Raw genomic sequence first — 19,526 nt, 5'->3', positions numbered from 1 at the left:
TTCTGGGTAGAGAAACGAAAACACATTCCAATGAACAGTGAAAAGAGTGCAGAGCTAAAGCACTTTTCAAAGAGGTTTTAGTTTTCTTTTTAATTATTACTATTAATCTATTATTATCAATAAAGAACCATTGCTGGTTCATCCTGGTAGTTTGCCCAGCCGTTGTTGAAGAAAATCCACTTGAATCTTGATCAACACCAGGTAGGAATTGAATCTGCGATATGCAATTATTCACACTTTCGACGCTCGATCCCCTTTCCGAGGGAGCATGATCAGTTAAGCGTCAAGACAACTGATTACACGGCGCACCAAAGAAGATACTGGAGAGCAAGAGAGATGGAACATGAACATAAGCTTGTTCATGATTTATATATATACATTGATCGATAGAGACCAGACAGTATTTGATGAGTAAATAGTAATCACACATTATTTCCAAGTATAATTGCGTTTGATAATTCTAGGAGTAAGCTGGGGAGAGTGTTTGTCTTCTAATTTGGCACCCAGTGAAGAGAAGATATCCCAATTACCATTATTCCAGAAGGTGGAGTAGACATCAGGAACATGTGCAACCTTCAAGTAATCTCCATCTTCTCCATTAGGATGCAGAGTCATGGCTAGTTCTTTTGGCATGTCGAAGAATTCCAGTACTTTCAGCGTGCTCAAGTGCTCAATGCCTGATGGCACCCTCCGCAGTGATTTGCAGCTCTGGACTATCAGCTTTTCTAGACAGGGCATTGCTCCCTCCTCTACAGTTATCATCCTGAGCCTTTCTAGTTTATTTAACCCCAAGAACTTGAGTCGCTGAAATCCCTTGGCTTGAAAACACAAGAGCTCTCCATTGTAAACCTGTACTAATTCAAGATGTACAAGGTTGGGTAAATGTTGAAGAGATAGAAGTGGGTCGTCATTCAACTGACTCCATTTTAAAACCAACCTGACCAAGCTGTCCAGTGAAGATATCCAGTCTGGAAGCTTCTCCATACGTCCTCCCAAGTACAATCGTTGAAGATATTGAGGAGGCGATGCTACGTAGTCCAGATCAATGATCTCGTTTTCTGTGATAGAAGTAGCAGACAAGGCACGGAGATTCGTCAGCCTTTCAACAGAAGAGCAGAGAGCCTTCCCATGTTTTTTCTTCAACTTTAGAATTCCTAACTTTCTCAACTGTTTCAGTCTTCCCAGTTCGAACATAAGATTCCTTCCCTGATTTGCCTCTACGAAGCAAAGCTTTTGTAAGGATTGCAGACGTCCAATTTGACCCGGGGCCTTGAAACCGTATTTGGTGGAGATCCGGTCATCAGAATCCATTTCAAAACGATACACCAAGAGGTAACAAAGTTTCTGGAGCTTCCGAATCTCAGCAGGCAGTTCAGAGACTAGAGCACGTTTCATATCCAACGTCTCAAGATTCTTAAGCTGGCTAATAGTACTCGGAATAAAATTCACTTTGGTATTCCTCAAACTTAAGTATTTTAAGAGGAAGAGACTGACAATTTCCTTGGGAAATTCCTTTAGAGGTGCGCCTTCCAGATCCAACACATGAAGCAGCCTGAGACGACCAGAAAACAATTTGCGTGCAGGAGACTCATAATTACAATCTGCCACCCAGAATGTAAGCAACGAACGAAGTCGAGAGGCAACCTGTCTTCGTTGTTTTTTTGGCATGGCGTTATGGATCGACACACGGCGAACCTTTTCTGGCCATGTAATGCCTTCTTCCCTGGCGATTACTGCAAAGTCCTGGTCTTTTGCCATTGCAATCATAATCTCGCGCAGGAGGTCATGGATGCGGCATGTTTTGACCCGTCCATCAGTGGTCGTCTTCACCACTTGAACCAAGCTTCTCTTCATGAGCTCATTCAGGTAGTCTTGTGCTACTTCCTCTACTGTCATTCCTTGTTTGCCTCTGACAAATCCTTCAGCTATCCACAATCGAATAAGCGTCATACGCTTGATTCGGTTACCCACAGGGAAGATGCTGAAATACAACAAACAAGATTTAAGATAGTAAGGCAAATCGTTGTAACTGAGAGACAGTATTTTTCTTGCACTCATCAGCATGTCATTTTCTTCCAATCCAGCACCAAGGCTACGATGCACCATTTCCCACTCGTCTATTCTGCTCTTGTCCTTTGTTGCCAGAACACCACTAATTGCCACAATTGCAAGCGGCAAGCCCTCACATCTATCCAGAATTGTTTCTGAAACACTCTTCAAATGCGGAGGGCAAGTATTATTCTGAAATATCTTCTTATAGAACAAAGTCCGTGATTCTTCGCGAGACAACGGATTTAAAGCGTAGACTTTGTCAGGGGAATCCATGCATGAGGTAGAGGCAACTTCAGTGTTGCGTGTGGTGACCAATATTCGGCTGCCACAGATGGTGTTTGGCAACGCATGCTGGAAAGCATGCCAAGCACTTGGGTGCCACACATCATCCAAGACTATCAGGTATTTCTTCTGTTGAAGGAATTCATGGATGACACTTCTTAGCTTATTGTAGTCCATGCTGTCCACACCTTTTGGATCTGGTTTTCTATGGACACGGAAGAGTTGTTGAATCATGTCTTTTAAGAGGTCTTCTCTCTTAAAAGATTGAGACACAGTTACCCAAGCACGGAACTTGAAGTGTTTCTTCACGTTTGAATCGTCATAGACCCTTTTCACCAAAGTTGATTTTCCCAAGCCTCCCATACCGACCACAGAAATCACTTCACGTCCTGTTTTGCTTCCAAGAAGCCACTCAATCAATTGCTGTTTGGGTTTTTCAATGCCCACCAGATCAGCTTCTTCTATTAAAAGGGCATCCCTTTGACATTCTAGCCTAGGGATGCTGTTGGAGCTTGATCCTTGAATCATTATATTATTCTTGTTGCAGTATCTCCGATGTGACTCTGAGACACTGATGACTCGAGATTTGATGCTTTGGATTTTCGAAGCAATTCGTCGCCGAGCTCTTCTATCCTTGATAGAGCGAGAAATTTTCCTGAAACAGGAAAAAATACCGTGCCCACGATCACTAACATGGGATAGGCTGAAATTATCAAGAGCATCCTCCGTGTCATAAGCTGCATCTCTCACTTTCTTGACCAAACATTTTAACACAGGATCACTGTCTTCCATCGTATCTCCAAGTCTTAGGAAGGCTGTCATGAACTCTAGTTCATCACTGATATACTCAACTTCACACTCGACTCCTGCCAGGTTTTTTCCCCTTTCTACGAGGAAGTCTGCAAGCTTCGTGAGTAAAAAGGTTACCACGCCTTCAGACATGGGTGGTTTTACTTTTTAGTTTTCCAGCAAGTGATTCTGAAACTTTAGGGAGTTTAATATGGGTGTTCAGAGTTGGAGTTGGTTTGTGTTTCTGAGGGTCCACTCTCTATTTACTTAGTGTTTATACATACATACATACATATATATATTAAATCTGGACGAGCACTTCCTTTATGAATATAATTTGTTAGTAACCAATGAGATCTTTTCTAGAAAGTGTAGGACACTCCAAATAACCATCAGCAAGGTTCTTCTGTACTTGTTGTCTAAAGTTCACTATTTGCAAGCTCTAGGTAACTTCTCTTCAGTCATACCGGTATTTCAATAGCTCCAAAAGGTTCGTGAAATTAGTTTTCTTTTTACCCATATAGTTTCAGCGAAGAAATGAACAATTTGCTATTTTCTTCTCAGAAATTTAAGACCCTGCTGTTATCAGATGCTCCTGGGTTCTTAAGTCCGTTTTGCTGAATCCTGAATGTGATGAACTGAGGTGGCCTTGTCTTCTGGATGGTTGCCACTTTGGCAGCTTTAAAATTAATGTAAAACTTGACCAAGACAAACAATCTGACGCCGGACATGAAGATTTTATAATCGGCTTTAGCGTATATCTATAAAATAATAGCAAACCCAAACTGGGCTAATTTATGCTGACGCTGCTGAAAGAGCTTGCTTTCAGGCAGTGACAATGTTATCTCAAATTACCAGAGGCTTTACAAGTGTCCTCTTCTTATACGTACTGCACAGAATCACGTGTAAAAGGAATCTTCAAGTAAGAATTAAAATACCTTTTCTTTTCTTTGTTTAGGCAAGCACTCAAGTCAGATTCAAATCCTTTCGAGAGTAAAAAAAATAAAAATACAGAACAAGGACAAGATCAAGATTTTGTTAATTCTGGGTCTCTGTCTCTCTCCGTGGCAAGCTTTGGATCCATCTTCGGCATTTGAGTCATCAGGTTATACTAACTTTTTCTTAGAAAAGAAAAGGGCAAATAAAAGAATAAAAACACACAGTAAACCCTGTGAATTTGACTTCTCAAACATCATTTTGGATAACCATGCGCCGCAGCTAGTCAGCATTAACCTTTTCTCTGAAGGAGAAGGCAAACTACTAGTTAAATAACGCCAGGAAATTACACAGCAGCACTAATTAACCTTTTAAGGAGAAGGCAGACTACTAGTTAAAGAACGCTAGGAAATTAGACAGCGTTTGCAGCACTGACCATTTAAGGAGAAGGCAAACCACTAAAGAATTATAGTGAAGTTTCTGCAGAGTCTTCGAAGCTATTTCAAGAAAACTTCTTGTTAAGCAACTGAGTAATTTACAATCATCCCCGAAAAATCTTGAGACGTGATCATATGGGGGAAATCTATGAGATTACACAATAACATTTTTATCGAGTTGGAGAGATATGCAGCTGATGATTCACCTTGGCTCATGCACAAGCTTCCTTACGTGATAAGTACTTACATATATGACAATTAAGTCCTAATCCAAAAAAAAAAAATTAAACTGTTGGATTAAATATCGATTCTTGTATATAAGTCACTTGGATTTTTTCTATATATTTTTTTCAGATTCTGTATTTTAATTCTTTTTTTTTTGTTTATTTCTTTTATCCTTTTAGGTTTCTAGTTATTTTTAAAGAGGTTGGGTTTTTTTGACCTATTAAAAGGTCATGTAAACCTTTTAAGGAGACAGCCTCAATAAACTTTATTTTTTAAAAAATAAAATTATGAATTTAGAGTTTATGTCTTCAATCCTCTTTGCTTATTAAATCTTTTATGCCTTTTTTTATATTATGATTTTTATGTTATTGTTGTCATACTTAGCAGAACTTTCACTAATGCAATCTTACATGTAGATTTTATATGTATAAATCCTAATGACAAGCTTTAAGTGTTGGATACAAATTGAAACAAGAAACATTAGTCCCTTAAGAGAAGGGAAGGGGGCAATTAGTTGCAACTCTTGTTGATTTGTACCATGCTGGCTGTTGTTTCTCATCTTAAAGTCAGGGATCCTCGTTAGCCCATGAGCTTCTTTATTAGGGCATCTCAAAGGATGTGCTAAATGAAAAAAAAAAAAGATAATTTTTATATGATATCATATCAAAAAATCATTTCATTCAATAACTTCAGCTTGTTCAATAAGGTTTTAAGTTATGATTTATAATATTTTCTAACAAAAAAAAGCTATATTGAATAGGCAAAATAACAATTTTATATTGAAGAACTATTTTTATATATCGGTCAAAAATGCTAAAATTTTGTTTAATATACTTTTATATAAAAGAAGGGTTTTGACTGGAGTTGTACGACTTCGTTACAATCAATAATATTAAATATATTTAAATAGAATTGACTCTTATAAATGAGTATTTTTACCATCAAATTGCCTATATAGAAAAAAACTATAATTATACTATTAAAAAATTATATTATTGACTCTTAAATAGGCTGCGAGATGCTCTTAGTATGCTATAAAAAGCTTGGCAAAGACTATTTCAAAAGCTGAAGTCAGAAAGCTTTTTATATGATATACAGTAGCCTTGTAGAAAAATCAACCCTAACTCCACGCTCCTCCATCGACACAGATTATTTGAATATTAACGAGAAATATTCACAGTTTACAAAGCACACCGTACACCAAATTAAGAGAAAACAACAGAGAACGAAGGGAAGGAAGACAAAATAAGAGATAAGTTTATTCATGAATAATTTACAATCACATAGATAAATTAAAAATACTTTATAACAGATAAAAACATGTTATTTCCAAATATGGTCGCGCCTGCTACCGCTAGGGCTAGACTGGGCAGGACTTCCATCCTCTTTGGTTAATAAAGTGAAGTTATCCAATATACCGTTGTTCCAGTAGGTAGAGTAAACATCTGGAACATGTGCAACCTTCAAATAATCTCCATTCTCTTCACAGGGTTGCAATGTCATGATGAGTTCTTTTGGCATATTGAAAAATTCCAATACCTTTAGTGTGGTCAGGTGTTCAATACCTGACGGCACCCTTTTCATTTCCTTGCAGCTTTGGACGATCAGCTTTTCAAGACAAGGCATTGCTCCTTGTTGAACAGTTATCACTCTGAGACTCTCTAATTTATTTATGCCCAGGAACTTGAGCCGTTGAAATCCCTTAGCTTGGAAACACAGCATCTCCCCATCGTAAACCTGTACAAGCTCGAGGTGTACTAGATTGGGCAGATGCTGAAGAGATAGCAGTGGATCATCACTTAACCGACTCCATTTTAAAACCAACACGACCAAGCTATCCAAAGAATGCAACCACTCTGGTAAACTATGTAACCGTCCTGTCAGGTACAATCGCTGAAGAAATCGAGGAGGATTTGATAAGTACTCCACATCAATGAATTCACTGTCTGTGATTGAAGTAATAGATAAGGCACGAAGGTCCGTCAGCTTTGTAACAGAAGAGCATAGATCCTTCCCATGTTCCTTCCTGAACTTTACAATGCCTAACCGTCTCAACTGGTTCAACCTTCCCAGTTCCAGCAGAAGATCACCGCCTTGATTTGCATCTACAAAGCAGAGTTTTTGTAAGGATTGTAGACGTCCGATTTGAGGTGGTGGTTGGAAACCATATTTGGTGTGAATCCTGTCATCAGAATCAATTTCATAACGATACACCAAAAGGTGGCGAAGCTTTCTGAGCTTCAGAATCCCAACAGGCAATCCAGAGATTTGAGTTTGTTTTAGATCCAACGTTTCCAGATTCAGAAGCTTGCTAATGGAGCTTGGAATGGAATTGACATTGGTGTTCCTCAAACTTAGATACTTCAAGAGGAAGAGGCTGGAAACTTTGCTGGGGAATTCCTTCAGAGGTGCTCCTTCCAGATCTAGCACATTAAGCAACCTCAGGTGACCAAACGACAAACTAGGCGCAGGAGAATCAGGAAAAGAATCTGCCCCCCAAAATATGAGCACTGAACGAAGTCGAGAGGCAACATGTCTTCGTTGTATACTTGGCACGGCTTTATGTATTGACACACGACGGACTTTTTCAGACCACATCATGCCTTCTTCCTTGACTATTGCTACAAAGTCCTGGTCTTTCGCCTTCGTAATCATAATCTCGCGCAGAAGGTCATGGATGCGGCATGTTTTGACGCGTCCATCACTGGTTGCCTCTACCACACGAACCAAGCTTCTTTTTATGAGCTCATTCAGGTAGTCGTCTGCAACTTCCTCTAATGTCATTCCTTCCTTTCCTTCCACAAATCCTTCAGCTATCCATAGCCGAATAAGTTTCATCCGCTCTATTGGATTTCCTGCGGGGAAGATGCTGAAATACAGCAAGCAAGATTTGAGGTAGTAAGGCAAATCACTGTAACTCAGTGACAGTATTTTTCTCGTACTCATCAGGGTGTCGTTGCTTTCAAATCCAGCACCAAGGCTACGATGGACCATTTCCCATTCGTCTATTTTGTTCTTGTCTTTTGCTGCCAAGACACCACTGATTGAGACAATTGCAAGTGGCAATCCCTCACATCTACCAAGAATTGTTTCTGAAACACTCTTCAAATGTGGAGGGCAAGTATTTTTCTGAAATATCTTTTTGCAGAACAAAATCCAAGATTCTTCGTGAGATAATGGGTCTAAAGGAAATACTCTGTCAGGGAAATCCATGCATGCGGTAGAGGCAACTTCAGTATTACGAGTTGTGACCATAATTCGGCTGCCACAGTTGCTGTTTGGCAAGGCATGTTGGAAAGCACCCCAGGCACTTGTGTGCCATACATCATCCAAGACAATCAGGTACTTCTTCTGTTGCAGAAATTTATTGATCACTGTCCTTAGCTTGTCATAGTCCATGCTATCCACACCTTTAGGACCTGGTTTTTTGTGAACACGAAAGAGTTGTTGAATAATGTCTTTTAGGAGTTCCTCTTTCTTGAAAGATTGAGAAACGGTGATCCAAGCTCGGAACTTGAATTGTTTCTTCACATCTGGATCATCGTAGACTTTTTTCACCAAGGTTGACTTCCCCAACCCTCCCATCCCAACCACAGAAACCACCTCACGTCCTGATTTTCTTTCCAAAAGCCACTCGATCAACTGCCTTTTAGGTTTTTCAATGCCCACCAAATCAGCTTCTTCGAGCAGAAGGCCATCCCCTTGAGATTCCAGCCTTGAAATGCTGCTGAAGGTTGAGCCTTGCCCCATTATATTATTTCTGATCAGGTATCTCCGGTGTGCTTCTGAGATGCCTATTACTCTGGATTTGATGGCTCGGATTCTTGAAGCTATTTGATGGCGAGCTCTTAAATTCACAGAGTAGTCGAAACCTCTTAGGAGAGGAGCAAAGAATCTCTGTCCACGATCACGTGTAAGACGCAGCTTGAAATCATCAAGAGCATCTTCCGTCTCATAAGCAATATCTCTCACTTTCTTGACCAACACTTCAAGCCTCGGGTCCCTCTCTTCCATGGCATCAGCAACTCTTAAAAAGGCTTTCATGAACTCCAGTTCGTCACTGATATACTCAGCTTCTGTCCGAATCCCTGTCAAAAGCTGGCCCTCTTCTTCGAGAATTTGAGCAAGCTTCGAGAGGAGCAAGTTCACTGAACCTTCAGCCATTTTATCCCTTGCTTAAATAGCTAGAAGTACGGGATCTGCTTGGTTACAAGATAGAGGTGGTTCTGTTTGTCAGAAAATTAACTGTATCCGAAGTGCTATTCTAATATATGCATCAGATTTGTGACAGGAATGGGTATTTCTTAAAAGAAGGCTGGAGATGGGATTGTTGTTGTATGTGTCAGGACACTAAGAATTTAGAAGCATCTGGTTTTGTTCAGGGTTCAGGTTAAATGTCAGGCTTGGTTGTGTTTTTTTGTCCCTTCAAGGAATGGACCTTGAAGAGAAGGTTGTTTTGAACTGTGATTCTGAGACTCCAACTTTGGCCTTATATAGTTTGGTCATAGGGAATATTCAAGATCCGTGGTGATCTGTTATCCACGCACCATCCAGTCACTTATTTGCTTGGGAGCATAGTTTACGCAGAATTTTCGTAAGCAGGAATATAGATCTGTAGTTTTTTATTGTCTCTTCCAAAAAATGTAAATTCCATGAAATTCTCCAATTTGGCTTAAAGTTATGCCAGCCTCAAAAGTATAAGGCCATTTCTACCAATTAGAGTCCAGAGAGCTTAAATTACTTGCGCAGGAGAGTTAAATGATTGATGATCTCTCACTCGCTGAAAGTTCCAAGCAGCTACTTTTCTCTTTCGTGGAAAACTTCACGGGCTGGTGTCAAAATTAAAATTCCAAGGGTCATTTTCATGAATGATGAGGCACCTACGAAGCCTAATTTGTTTTCTTTTCCTTTTTTATTAGAAAGGGATGAAAAAACCATGTATTTTACTTGAAAAACTCATGACCTGATACTTGAATCGAGAAACTTCAGACTCAAAGCCCGACTCAAACCAGTTTTCTAGCCGAGCCGAGCCAAATAAGATGTTGAGGTAGTAAAACCTGATTAACCCAGCCATGTTTTCAGTGACTTACATGACCTGCAAAACTAGCAGGGTCAATCCGAGATAACTCGTAACCTTTTCCAAGGACTTAATTTTCCTGAAATACAACCTGAATGGTTCCGTTCGCGAGGTTGAAAAGTTCAGTATTTCTTCAAGGAAATTGCAGATATGACAACACATCCACTCAAACAAGCTACAACGTCCTTTTTCTCCATATCAGCAAGTAAGATTTTTAAATATAAATTGAAGCTCTCGAAAGCTACAAATAACAATATTCTTTTTTTAAGAAAAAAAACCTGTAAGCTGATGGTTACCTTGTCATTGATATGGCACTCTGTTCACTCATCAATAACCAGGTGTTACATTCTGACCATGGAAACATCCTTGTCATCACTCATCACCACCAAGACAATGTCGAGTACTAACAAGTATTAACAACAAATGATGAACTCTGCTATTACCAGGTTCCACTTATTGCGAAACTACAGGACAAACATCCTTGTCATCGCCATTTGAATATTGCCAAACTTACCAAGCAGTTTAGGTTTAGGTTATGAGATAACAAATCCGTTCATGCTTTCTCTGGAAATAAAGATCCACTAATCTCAATTGTTGGAATTGCCCAGTAGTATGTTACCATTTGATGATAATAGTTTTTTGTTTTTTTTGTTTTTTTTTTTTTTTTGGTAACCCGGGGTGTCCGGGCCAGCTTACGCGCACCACGACTATTCCCCGGGTCCACTGAACATCCTGCAAGCCCAGTAGGCAGGTAAGGCACTGCGGGGGTGACAGGCTGGTACTCTTGAGGATCGAACCCATGACCTTCACAAAGACAAGCTTTGCTGTTGACCAATGGGCTAGACCCTCAAGTGTTTTGATGATAATAGTTTGATCTTACCGGCGGATGACATCTTTCAGATTCACGGTTAATTTGACAAGTTATTAATAACCAATGTCTCCTTAATTACGATGAAATAATTATCTTTGCAACTCTAATTTTCCAGGGGATATTAGCCATAAAAATTAATTTTGAACTTCATGGCATGTAGTAGTGATACATGTTAATCATCAAGTACATAATCCCGTTATTGTTGATTTTTACAGAAACTTGTATGTGTATGAATATATTAATTTTTTTTTTTTTGGAGACGTGGTCAGGTTTCAATCATTAGACTTTAATGTCCGTTTATTTTTTTATTTCAAAAATGTTTTAAAAAATTTTATTTTTTATGTTATCTTTTAATTGCTTCAAATTAATATTTGTTTAGTGTTTTTAAATCATTTTAATGTAATGATATCAAAAATAATTTTAAAAAATATTATTTTAATGTATTTCTGAACAAAAAAACATTTAAAAAAACAATCACAACCTCACTCTCAAACATCTTTTATAACTCTTTTTTGGTTGACACGAGTATTTAAACTTGAGACTTGGAGAAAGCAGAAGCTGATATCCACTAGACCAGCCCCTTTCAGGTTATAGATATATTAATTGCTATAAACAATCTCTCTTTAAAATTTTGGGCACGTAGATGGCGGTCTTTAATAATTTTATTGTAGGTAAATTTTCCATTTTGTCTACATTAGTTTTCAATTTACCTAAAGAGAAGCAGCAATAATCGGTCATGTGCAGGTATAATCATTTTCGATTCCATTTTTATAAATAAAAATAATCAAAATTAAAAATTTTTTAAAAAAAAAACAAGCAAAACTAATTTCAACCAACCGGTTTCTGTTCGGTACAATTTTTTATATGAAAAAATAAAAAGACCTATATTGTTTTTTTTTTTTTTTTTAGCTTTTTGAACTGAAAAGGAGTGCTTAGGGCAGCTTCAACGGAGCAGGCAAATGGAAAGCCAAACCTCATTTGCCTACTCCTTCTTCACTATTTATATTCCAACCGGCATGCTAAATGGAAAGCCAAAATGTCTATTTATGCTTTCAATAGCCATTTCTACATTTAACTGTAGAAATGGTCGAAATGGCCAACGGCTATTCCGTTGGCCAGCAGCTCTGCTTTTTTTTTTTTTTTTTTTTAAATATAGAAATTTTTTTCTATAAATACATGAAGGAAAAACTTGTAGTTTTAAATTTTTGTATTGTGCCTCATCCTTCTCTCAAATTTAAAAATTAAATGGTGGCGGTTATTTTTTCAAAGCATGAATTTGAATTTACTTTTAAAAAATTAAAATTTTAATAGTAATATATAAAACTGAAAATTAAAAATATTCATATAAATAAATTTTAAGTTTAATTTTAAATTATATCTTTTAACTTTCATATTATTTCATTAAATTTTATATTATTTTTATAAATTACTAATATTAATTATATAATTAATAACATCATAATTATATTATATATAAAATATCTAAATTAGTTACATAATTATATAAAAATGAATTTAACATGAAATATATTAAAATATAAATGGCTTTTTTAATTAGCTTTTTACCATTGGAATGCACATAATCAAAAAAGCTATATTTCTACTTTTCAAAAAGTTATTTTATCAATTTAGCTTTTTAATTTGACTTTTTGCATTGGAGATGCTCTTAGAAAGATTGCTCTATTATCCTTTCTCTATGCAACCCAGGGCTTTCACCCACCCGAACAAAGTCAAACCTTTATTGTCTTTCCTCGGCTCACTTCACTTGTTTGACACGCCTTAACCTCTACCTACTGTTTGAATTCTAATCATGACCAGCCATGACAAGGCTAAATGGATTAGAATGGGGCGGCTTGCTCTGACCAAGACTCTACTCTTTGCTCCGTTCATGGAGCGTATGAATTTCCTAGAATGTAGATAGACCAAAAGAATTGGTTGTGGCTAAGGCTTTTGGGTGTTGCTGGAAGCCTAGGATATTAGATCTAGAGTGGAAATTAAAGAATGAAGATTGAAAGACGGCGTCTGATTGTCTATGTGATTGTGTCTCAAAAGGCGGAGGGTGCGGCCGTGCGGCTCCTAGAATTACTACTTTGCAAAAGCTTTTTTTTTTCTATTTATAGTACCTTTTTTTTATCTTTACAGCTTGGAAAACTCAACCGTTGACTTGGAAAACTCATGACCTAGAGCCTGAACCAAGAAACCTGGAACTCAAAGCCCGACTCAAACCAGATTTCTAGTCGAGCCGAGCCAAACAACATGTTGATGTAGTAAAACCTGATTAACCAAGCCATTTTTTCAGTCACTTACATGACCTGCAAAACTAGTTGGGTGAATCCGAGATAACTCATAACCTTTTCCAAGGACTTACTTTCCCTGAAATACCACCTGAATAGTTCCGTTCGCGAGGTTGAAAAGTTCAGTATTTCTTCAAGGAAATTGCAGATATGACAACACATCCACTCAAACAAGCTACAACCTCCTTTTTGTCCTCATCAGCAAGTAAGATTCTTTTAAGAAAAAAAACAAACCTGCAAGCTGATGGCTACCTCGTCATTGATGTGGCACTCTGTTCACTAATCAATAACCAGGTGTTACATTCTGACCATGGAAACATCCTTGTCACCACTCATCAGCACCAAGACAATGTCGAGCATTAACAAGTATTAACAACGAATGATGAACTCTGCTATTACCAAGATCCACTTATTGCGAAATTACAGGACAGACGGATTTGTCATCGCCATTTGAATATTGCCAAACTTACCAAGCAGTTTAGGTTGAGGTTATGAGATAACAAATCCGTTCATGCTTTCTCTGGAAATAAAGATCGACTAATCTCAATTGTTGGAATTGCCCAGCAGTAACCACTGGCATCAAAATTCAATGGTGGTCGTGACAGACGTTGAGGACATGAACAAAATGAAGATCTCACTTTGGGTCACGCACAGGATGATGGGCCAGGAGAAATCTTCTCCTAGAAGAAATGATCAAAGTATTCAAAGAGCTCGATATTGAATATCGCATGCTGTCCTTGGATGTGAATATCAGAAACATGCCGCCTTTAATCTCGAACAGGCTGCCCTCAAACTGGACCACTTGTGCCAATTAATCAATAATTGAAGAAAAATAACATTGGATTGATGCTAACTTAAGGTTTTGATAAAGAATGCCCCTCCTCAAGGCATGTGAACTACATAAACAGCTGACTCCATGTAAACTGAATGTAATCGGTGTAGTTTAGGAAATACCTGTAGTATGTTACCATTTGATGATAATAGTTTGATCTTACCAGCGGATGACATCTTTCAGATTTACGGTTAATTTCACAAGTTATTAATAACCAATGTCTCCTTAATTACGATTAAATAATTATCTATGCAACTCTAATTTTTCAGGGGATATTAGTCATAAAAAGTAATTTTGAACTTTCATGGCATGTAGTAGTAATACGTATTAATCGTACATAACCCGTGTTATTGTTGATTTTTTACAGCAACTTGTATGTGTATAGATATATTATCACTCTGACCCATAAGATTAAGGGTACGTTTAGAAACGCTGTTAAAATCACATTCTTTCTAAAAAAAAAAATTGCTAAAAATTATTAATTTTTATTTATTTAGATTATTTTGATGTGCTGATTTTAAAAATAAAAAAAATATTATTTTGATGCATTTCTATATAAAAAATACTTTAAACTACAATCTCTACCACAATTCCAAACAGGCCCTTAAGTCACTGCAACCCATGGCCTCAAGAGTTTTTTTTGTTAATCTTAAAGAGTGTAGCTCAATTGGTTAGGCTCTAATTTTGTTTTTTAAAGGTCATTAGTTCAACTCTCACAAATCTCAAGGTTACTGGAGATTTACATGGTTATTAATTTTAAAATCTGTAAGATTAGTTGAGATGCGTACAAACTGTCCCGGACACCTATATTAATTAAAAAAAAAGGTTTTTTTTGTGGACACTACTATTCAAACTTGAGACTTATCTTATAATCGTCGCCCAACAAGCATAAAGCATGAAACTCAAGAGCCCTCCCCTAAAGAATCGCTTTTTTGCAGATGGCAGCTCTCTCTTTCGCTTTCCTACAAGCCCCGGTCATGACCAGGCATCCTGTTACCTATTTATCAATTTGGCTAGACCTATGTTTAGTTGCTTCTTTGTTAAGAGAAAAAAAAAGAGAGATTTTTGCTGCTACCTATAGGATTATTGTCCTCAAGCTTTCGTGTCTACTTTGCTTATATTATTCAACGTTACTTAGACAATGACATTTTAAATTGAATTCAATTTCCTTTAACTCAGGTTATAAATTATATTGATTTTAATAATTTTATTTAATTATGTTATAAAAAAAAAAAAACTTGCAAAATCAAGCACCAACTCAATTTAAAAATGTTTTTGTTAAGACTGTAATAGCCAATATATAAAGCTATAGGAAGAATAAAATATATCAAAAAAATCAAATTTTGTTTTTTATATGATATATGGTAGCCTTGTAGAAAAATCAACCCTAACTCCACACTCCTCCATCGACACAGATTATTTGAATATTAACGAGAAATATTCACAGTTTACACAGCACACCGTACACCAAATTAAGAGAAAACAACAGCGAACGAAGGGAAGGAAGACAAAATAAGAGATAAGTTTATTCATGAATAATTTACAATCACATAGATAAATTAAAAATACTTTATAACAGATAAAAACATGTTTTTACCAAATATAGTCGCGCCTGCTACCGCTAGGGCTAGGCAGGGCAGGACTTCCATCCTCTTTGGTTAATAAAGCGAAGTTATCCAATATACCGTTGTTCCAGTAGGTAGAGTAAACATCTGGAACATGTGCAACCTTCAAATAATCTCCATTCTCTTCACAGGGTTGCAACGTCATGATGAGTTCTTTTGGCATATTGAAAAATTCCAATACCTTTATCGTGGTCAGGTGTTCAATACCTGATGGCACCCTTTTCAATTCCTTGCAGCTTTGGACGATCAGCTTTTCAAGACAAGGCATTGCTCCTTGTTGAACAGTTATCACTCGGAGACTCTCTAATTTATTTATGCCCAGGAACTTGAGCCGTTGAAATCCCTTAGCTTGGAAACACAGCATCTCCCCATCGTAAACCTGTACAAGCTGGAGGTGTACTAGATTGGGTAGATGCTGAAGAGATAGCAGTGGATCATCACTTAACCGACTCCATTTTAAAACCAACTTGACCAAGCTATCCAAAGAATGCAACCACTTTGGTAAACTCTGTAACGGTCCTGTCAGGTACAATCGCTGAAGAAATCGAGGAGGATTTGATAAGTACTCCAAATCAATGAATTCACTGTCTGTGACTGAAGTAATAGATAAGGCACGAAGGTCCGTCAGCTTTGTAACAGAAGAGCATAGATCCTTCCCATGTTCCTTCCTGAACTTTACAATCCCTAACCGTCTCAACTGGTTCAACCTTCCCAGTTCCAGCAGAAGATCACGGCCTTGATTTGCCTCTACAAAGCAGAGTTTTTGTAAGGATTGTAGACTTCCGATTTGAGGTGGTGGTTGGAAACCATATTTGGTGTGAATCCTGTCATCAGAATCAATATCATAACGATACACCAAAAGGTGGCGAAGTTTTCTGAGCTTCAGAATCTCAACAGGCAATTCAGAGACTTGAGTTTGTTTTAGATCCAACGTTTCCAGATTCAGAAGCTTGCTGATAGAGCGTGGAATGGAATTGACATTGGTGTTCCTCAAACTTAGATACTTTAAGAGGAAGAGGCTGGAAACTTTGCTGGGGAATTCCTTCAGAGGTGCTCCTTCCAGATCTAACACATTAAGCAACCTCAGGTGACCAAACGACAAAATAGGCGCAGGAGAATCAGGACAAGAATCTGCCCCCCAAAATATGAGCACTGAACGAAGTCGAGAGGCAACATGTCTTCGTTGTATACTTGGCACGGCTTTATGTATTGACACGCGACGGACTTTTTCAGACCACATCATGCCTTCTTCCTTGACTATTGCTACAAAGTCCTGGTCTTTCGCCTTTGTAATCATAATCTCTCGCAGAAGGTCATGGATGCGGCATGTTTTGACGCGTCCAACACTGGTTGCCTCTACCACACGAACCAAGCTTCTTTTTATGAGCTCATTCAGGTAGTCGTCTGCAACTTCCTCTAATGTCATTCCTTCCTTTCCTTCCGCAAATCCTTCAGCTATCCATAGCCGAATAAGTTTCATCCGCTCTATTGGATTTCCTGCGGGGAAGATGCTGAAATACAGCAAGCAAGATTTGAGGTAGTAAGGCAACTCACTGTAACTCAGTGACAGTATTTTTCTCGTACTCATCAGTGTGTCGTTGTTTTCAAATCCAGCACCAAGGCTACGATGGACCATTTCCCATTCGTCTATTTTATTCTTGTCTTTTGCTGCCAAGACACCACTGATTGAGACAATTGCAAGTGGCAATCCCTCACATCTACCAAGAATTGTTTCTGAAACATTCTTCAAATGTGGAGGGCAAGTATTGCTCTGAAATATCTTTTTGCAGAACAAAATCCAAGATTCTTCTTGAGATAACGGGTCCAAAGGAAATACTCTGTCAGGGAAATCCATGCATGCGGTAGAGGCAACTTCAGTATTACGAGTTGTGACCATAATTCGGCTGCCACAGTTGTTGTTTGGCAAGGCATGTTGGAAAGCACCCCAGGCACTCGTGTGCCATACATCATCCAAGACAATCAGGTACTTCTTCTGTTGCAGAAATTTATTGATCACTGTCCTTAGCTTGTCATAGTCCATGCTATCCACACCTTTAGGACCTGGTTTTCTGTGAACACGAAAGAGTTGTTGAATGATGTCTTTTAGGAGTTCCTCTTTCTTGAAAGATTGAGAAACGGTGATCCAAGCTCGGAACTTGAATTGTTTCTTCACATCTGGATCATCGTAGACTTTTTTCACCAAGGTTGACTTCCCCAGCCCTCCCATGCCAACCACGGAAACCACCTCCCGTCCTGATTTTCTTTCCAAAAGCCACTCGATCAACTGCCTTTTGGGTTTTTCAATGCCCACCAGATCAGCTTCTTCGAGCAGAAGGCCATCCCCTTGAGATTCCAGCCTTGAAATGCTGCTGAAGGTTGAGCCTTGCCCCATTATATTATTTCTGATCAGGTATCTCCGGTGTGCTTCTGAGATGCCTATTACTCTGGATTTGATGGCTCGGATTCTTGAAGCTATTTGATGGCGAGCTCTTAAATTCACAGAGTAGTCGAAACTTCTTAGGAGAGGAGCAAAGAATCTGTGTCCACGATCATGTGTAAGACGCAGCTTGAAATCATCAAGAGCATCTTCCGTCTCATAAGCAATATCTCTGACTTTCTTGACCAACACTTCAAGCCTCGGGTCCCTCTCTTCCATGGCATCAGCAACTCTTAAAAAGGCTTTCATGAACTCCAGTTCATCACAGATATACTCAGCTTCTGTCCGAACCCCTGTCAAAAGCTGGCCCTCTTCTTCGAGAATTTGAGCAAGCTTCGAGAGGAGCAAGTTCACTGAACCTTCAGCCATTTTATCCCTCGCTTAAATAGCTAGAAGTTCGAGAGCTGCTTGGTTCCAAGATAGAGTTGGTTCTGTTTGTCAGAAAATTAACTGTATCCGAAGTGCTATTCTAATATATGCATTACATTGGTGACAGGAATGGGTATTTCTTAAAAGAAGGCTGGATATGGGAATTTTTGTTGTATGTGTCAGGACACTAAGAATTTAGAAGCAGCTGGTTTTGTTCAGGGTTCAGGTTAAATGTCAGGCTTGGTTGTGTTTTTTTTGTCCCTTCAAGGAATGGACCTTGAAGAGAAAGGTTGTTTTGAACTGTGATTCTGAGACTCCAACTTTTGGCCTTATATAGTTTGGTCATAGGGAATATTCAAGATCCGTGGTGATCTGTTATCCACGCACCATCCAGCCACTTATTTGCTTGGGAGCATAGTTTACGCAGAATTTTCGTAAGCAGCAATATAGATCTGTAGTTTTTTATTGTCTCTTCCAAAAATTGTAAATTCCATGAAATTCTCCAATTTGGCTTAAAGTTATGCCAGCCTCAAAAGTATAAGGCCATTTCTACCAATTAGAGTCCAGAGAGCTTAAATTACTTGCGCTGGAGAGTTAAATGATTGATGATCTCTCACTCGCTGAAAGTTCCAAGCAGCTACTTTTCTCTTTCGTGGAAAACTTCATGGGCTGCTGTCAAAATTAAAATTCCAAGGATCGTTTTCATGAATGATGAGGCATCCTACGCCCATCTCAATCCTAATTTGTTTTCTTTTCCTTTTTAAACTTAGAAAGGGATGGTGAACAAACTACGTATTTTTAAAGAACCATCTCAACCCAACCTTTTAGGCTTGGATCCCAAATATGATTTATATTATTCTTTAACATGACCTGACTTGAGACCTGAACCAAGAAAACCTGGAACTCAAAGCTCGACTCCAAACCAGATTTCTAGTCGAGCCGAAGCCAAACAAGATGTTGATGTAGTAAAACCTGATTAACCCAAGCCATGTTTTCAGTGACTTTTACATGACCTGCAAAACTAGTTGGCTAATCCGAGATAACTCATAACCTTTTCCAAGGACTTACTTTCCCTGAAATACCACCTGAATAGTTCCGTTCGCGAGGTTGAAAGTTCAGTATTTCTTCTAGGAAATTGCAGATATGACAACACACATCCACTCAAACAAGCTACAACCTCCTTTTTGTCCTCATCAGCAAGTAAGATTCTTTTAAGAAAAAAAAAAACAAACCTTGGCTCATAAAAAAAATAATTTTGTACTTTCATGGCATGTAGTAGTAATACGTATACATAACACCC

The 19,526-nt window shown here is 38.2% G+C and overlaps 3 protein-coding genes across 3 annotated transcripts; all 3 read right to left on the bottom strand.

The window, feature by feature from the left end:
* Nucleotides 1-113: 113 nt before the first annotated feature.
* Nucleotides 114-3,974, bottom strand: LOC118028674 (disease resistance protein RPM1). Its single transcript, XM_035032362.2, has one exon. The coding sequence runs from the start codon at nt 3,274-3,276 to the stop codon at nt 430-432; it is 2,847 nt and encodes a 948-aa protein (XP_034888253.1). The 5' UTR covers nt 3,277-3,974; the 3' UTR covers nt 114-429.
* Nucleotides 3,975-5,957: 1,983 nt separating this feature from the next.
* On the bottom strand, nt 5,958-9,208 carry LOC118028676 (disease resistance protein RPM1). Its single transcript, XM_035032363.2, has one exon. The coding sequence runs from the start codon at nt 8,883-8,885 to the stop codon at nt 6,045-6,047; it is 2,841 nt and encodes a 946-aa protein (XP_034888254.1). The 5' UTR covers nt 8,886-9,208; the 3' UTR covers nt 5,958-6,044.
* Nucleotides 9,209-15,175: 5,967 nt separating this feature from the next.
* LOC118028677 (disease resistance protein RPM1) lies at nt 15,176-18,357 on the bottom strand. The gene has a single exon (XM_035032364.2). The coding sequence runs from the start codon at nt 18,224-18,226 to the stop codon at nt 15,389-15,391; it is 2,838 nt and encodes a 945-aa protein (XP_034888255.1). The 5' UTR covers nt 18,227-18,357; the 3' UTR covers nt 15,176-15,388.
* Between the last annotated feature and the right edge of the window lie 1,169 nt (nt 18,358-19,526).

This window comes from Populus alba, chromosome 3 (genome assembly GCF_005239225.2).
Source record: "Populus alba chromosome 3, ASM523922v2, whole genome shotgun sequence".
Taxonomy (NCBI): Eukaryota; Viridiplantae; Streptophyta; class Magnoliopsida; order Malpighiales; family Salicaceae; genus Populus; species Populus alba.
This window is presented reverse-complemented; position numbering and strand designations above follow the sequence as displayed.

Excerpts from the sequence above, each read along its gene's own strand:
- LOC118028674 (XM_035032362.2), bottom strand. The coding sequence starts at position 3,276 with ATGTCTGAAGGCGTGGTAACCTTTTTACTCACGAAGCTTGCAGACTTC.
- LOC118028677 (XM_035032364.2), bottom strand. The coding sequence starts at position 18,226 with ATGGCTGAAGGTTCAGTGAACTTGCTCCTCTCGAAGCTTGCTCAAATT.
- LOC118028676 (XM_035032363.2), bottom strand. The coding sequence starts at position 8,885 with ATGGCTGAAGGTTCAGTGAACTTGCTCCTCTCGAAGCTTGCTCAAATT.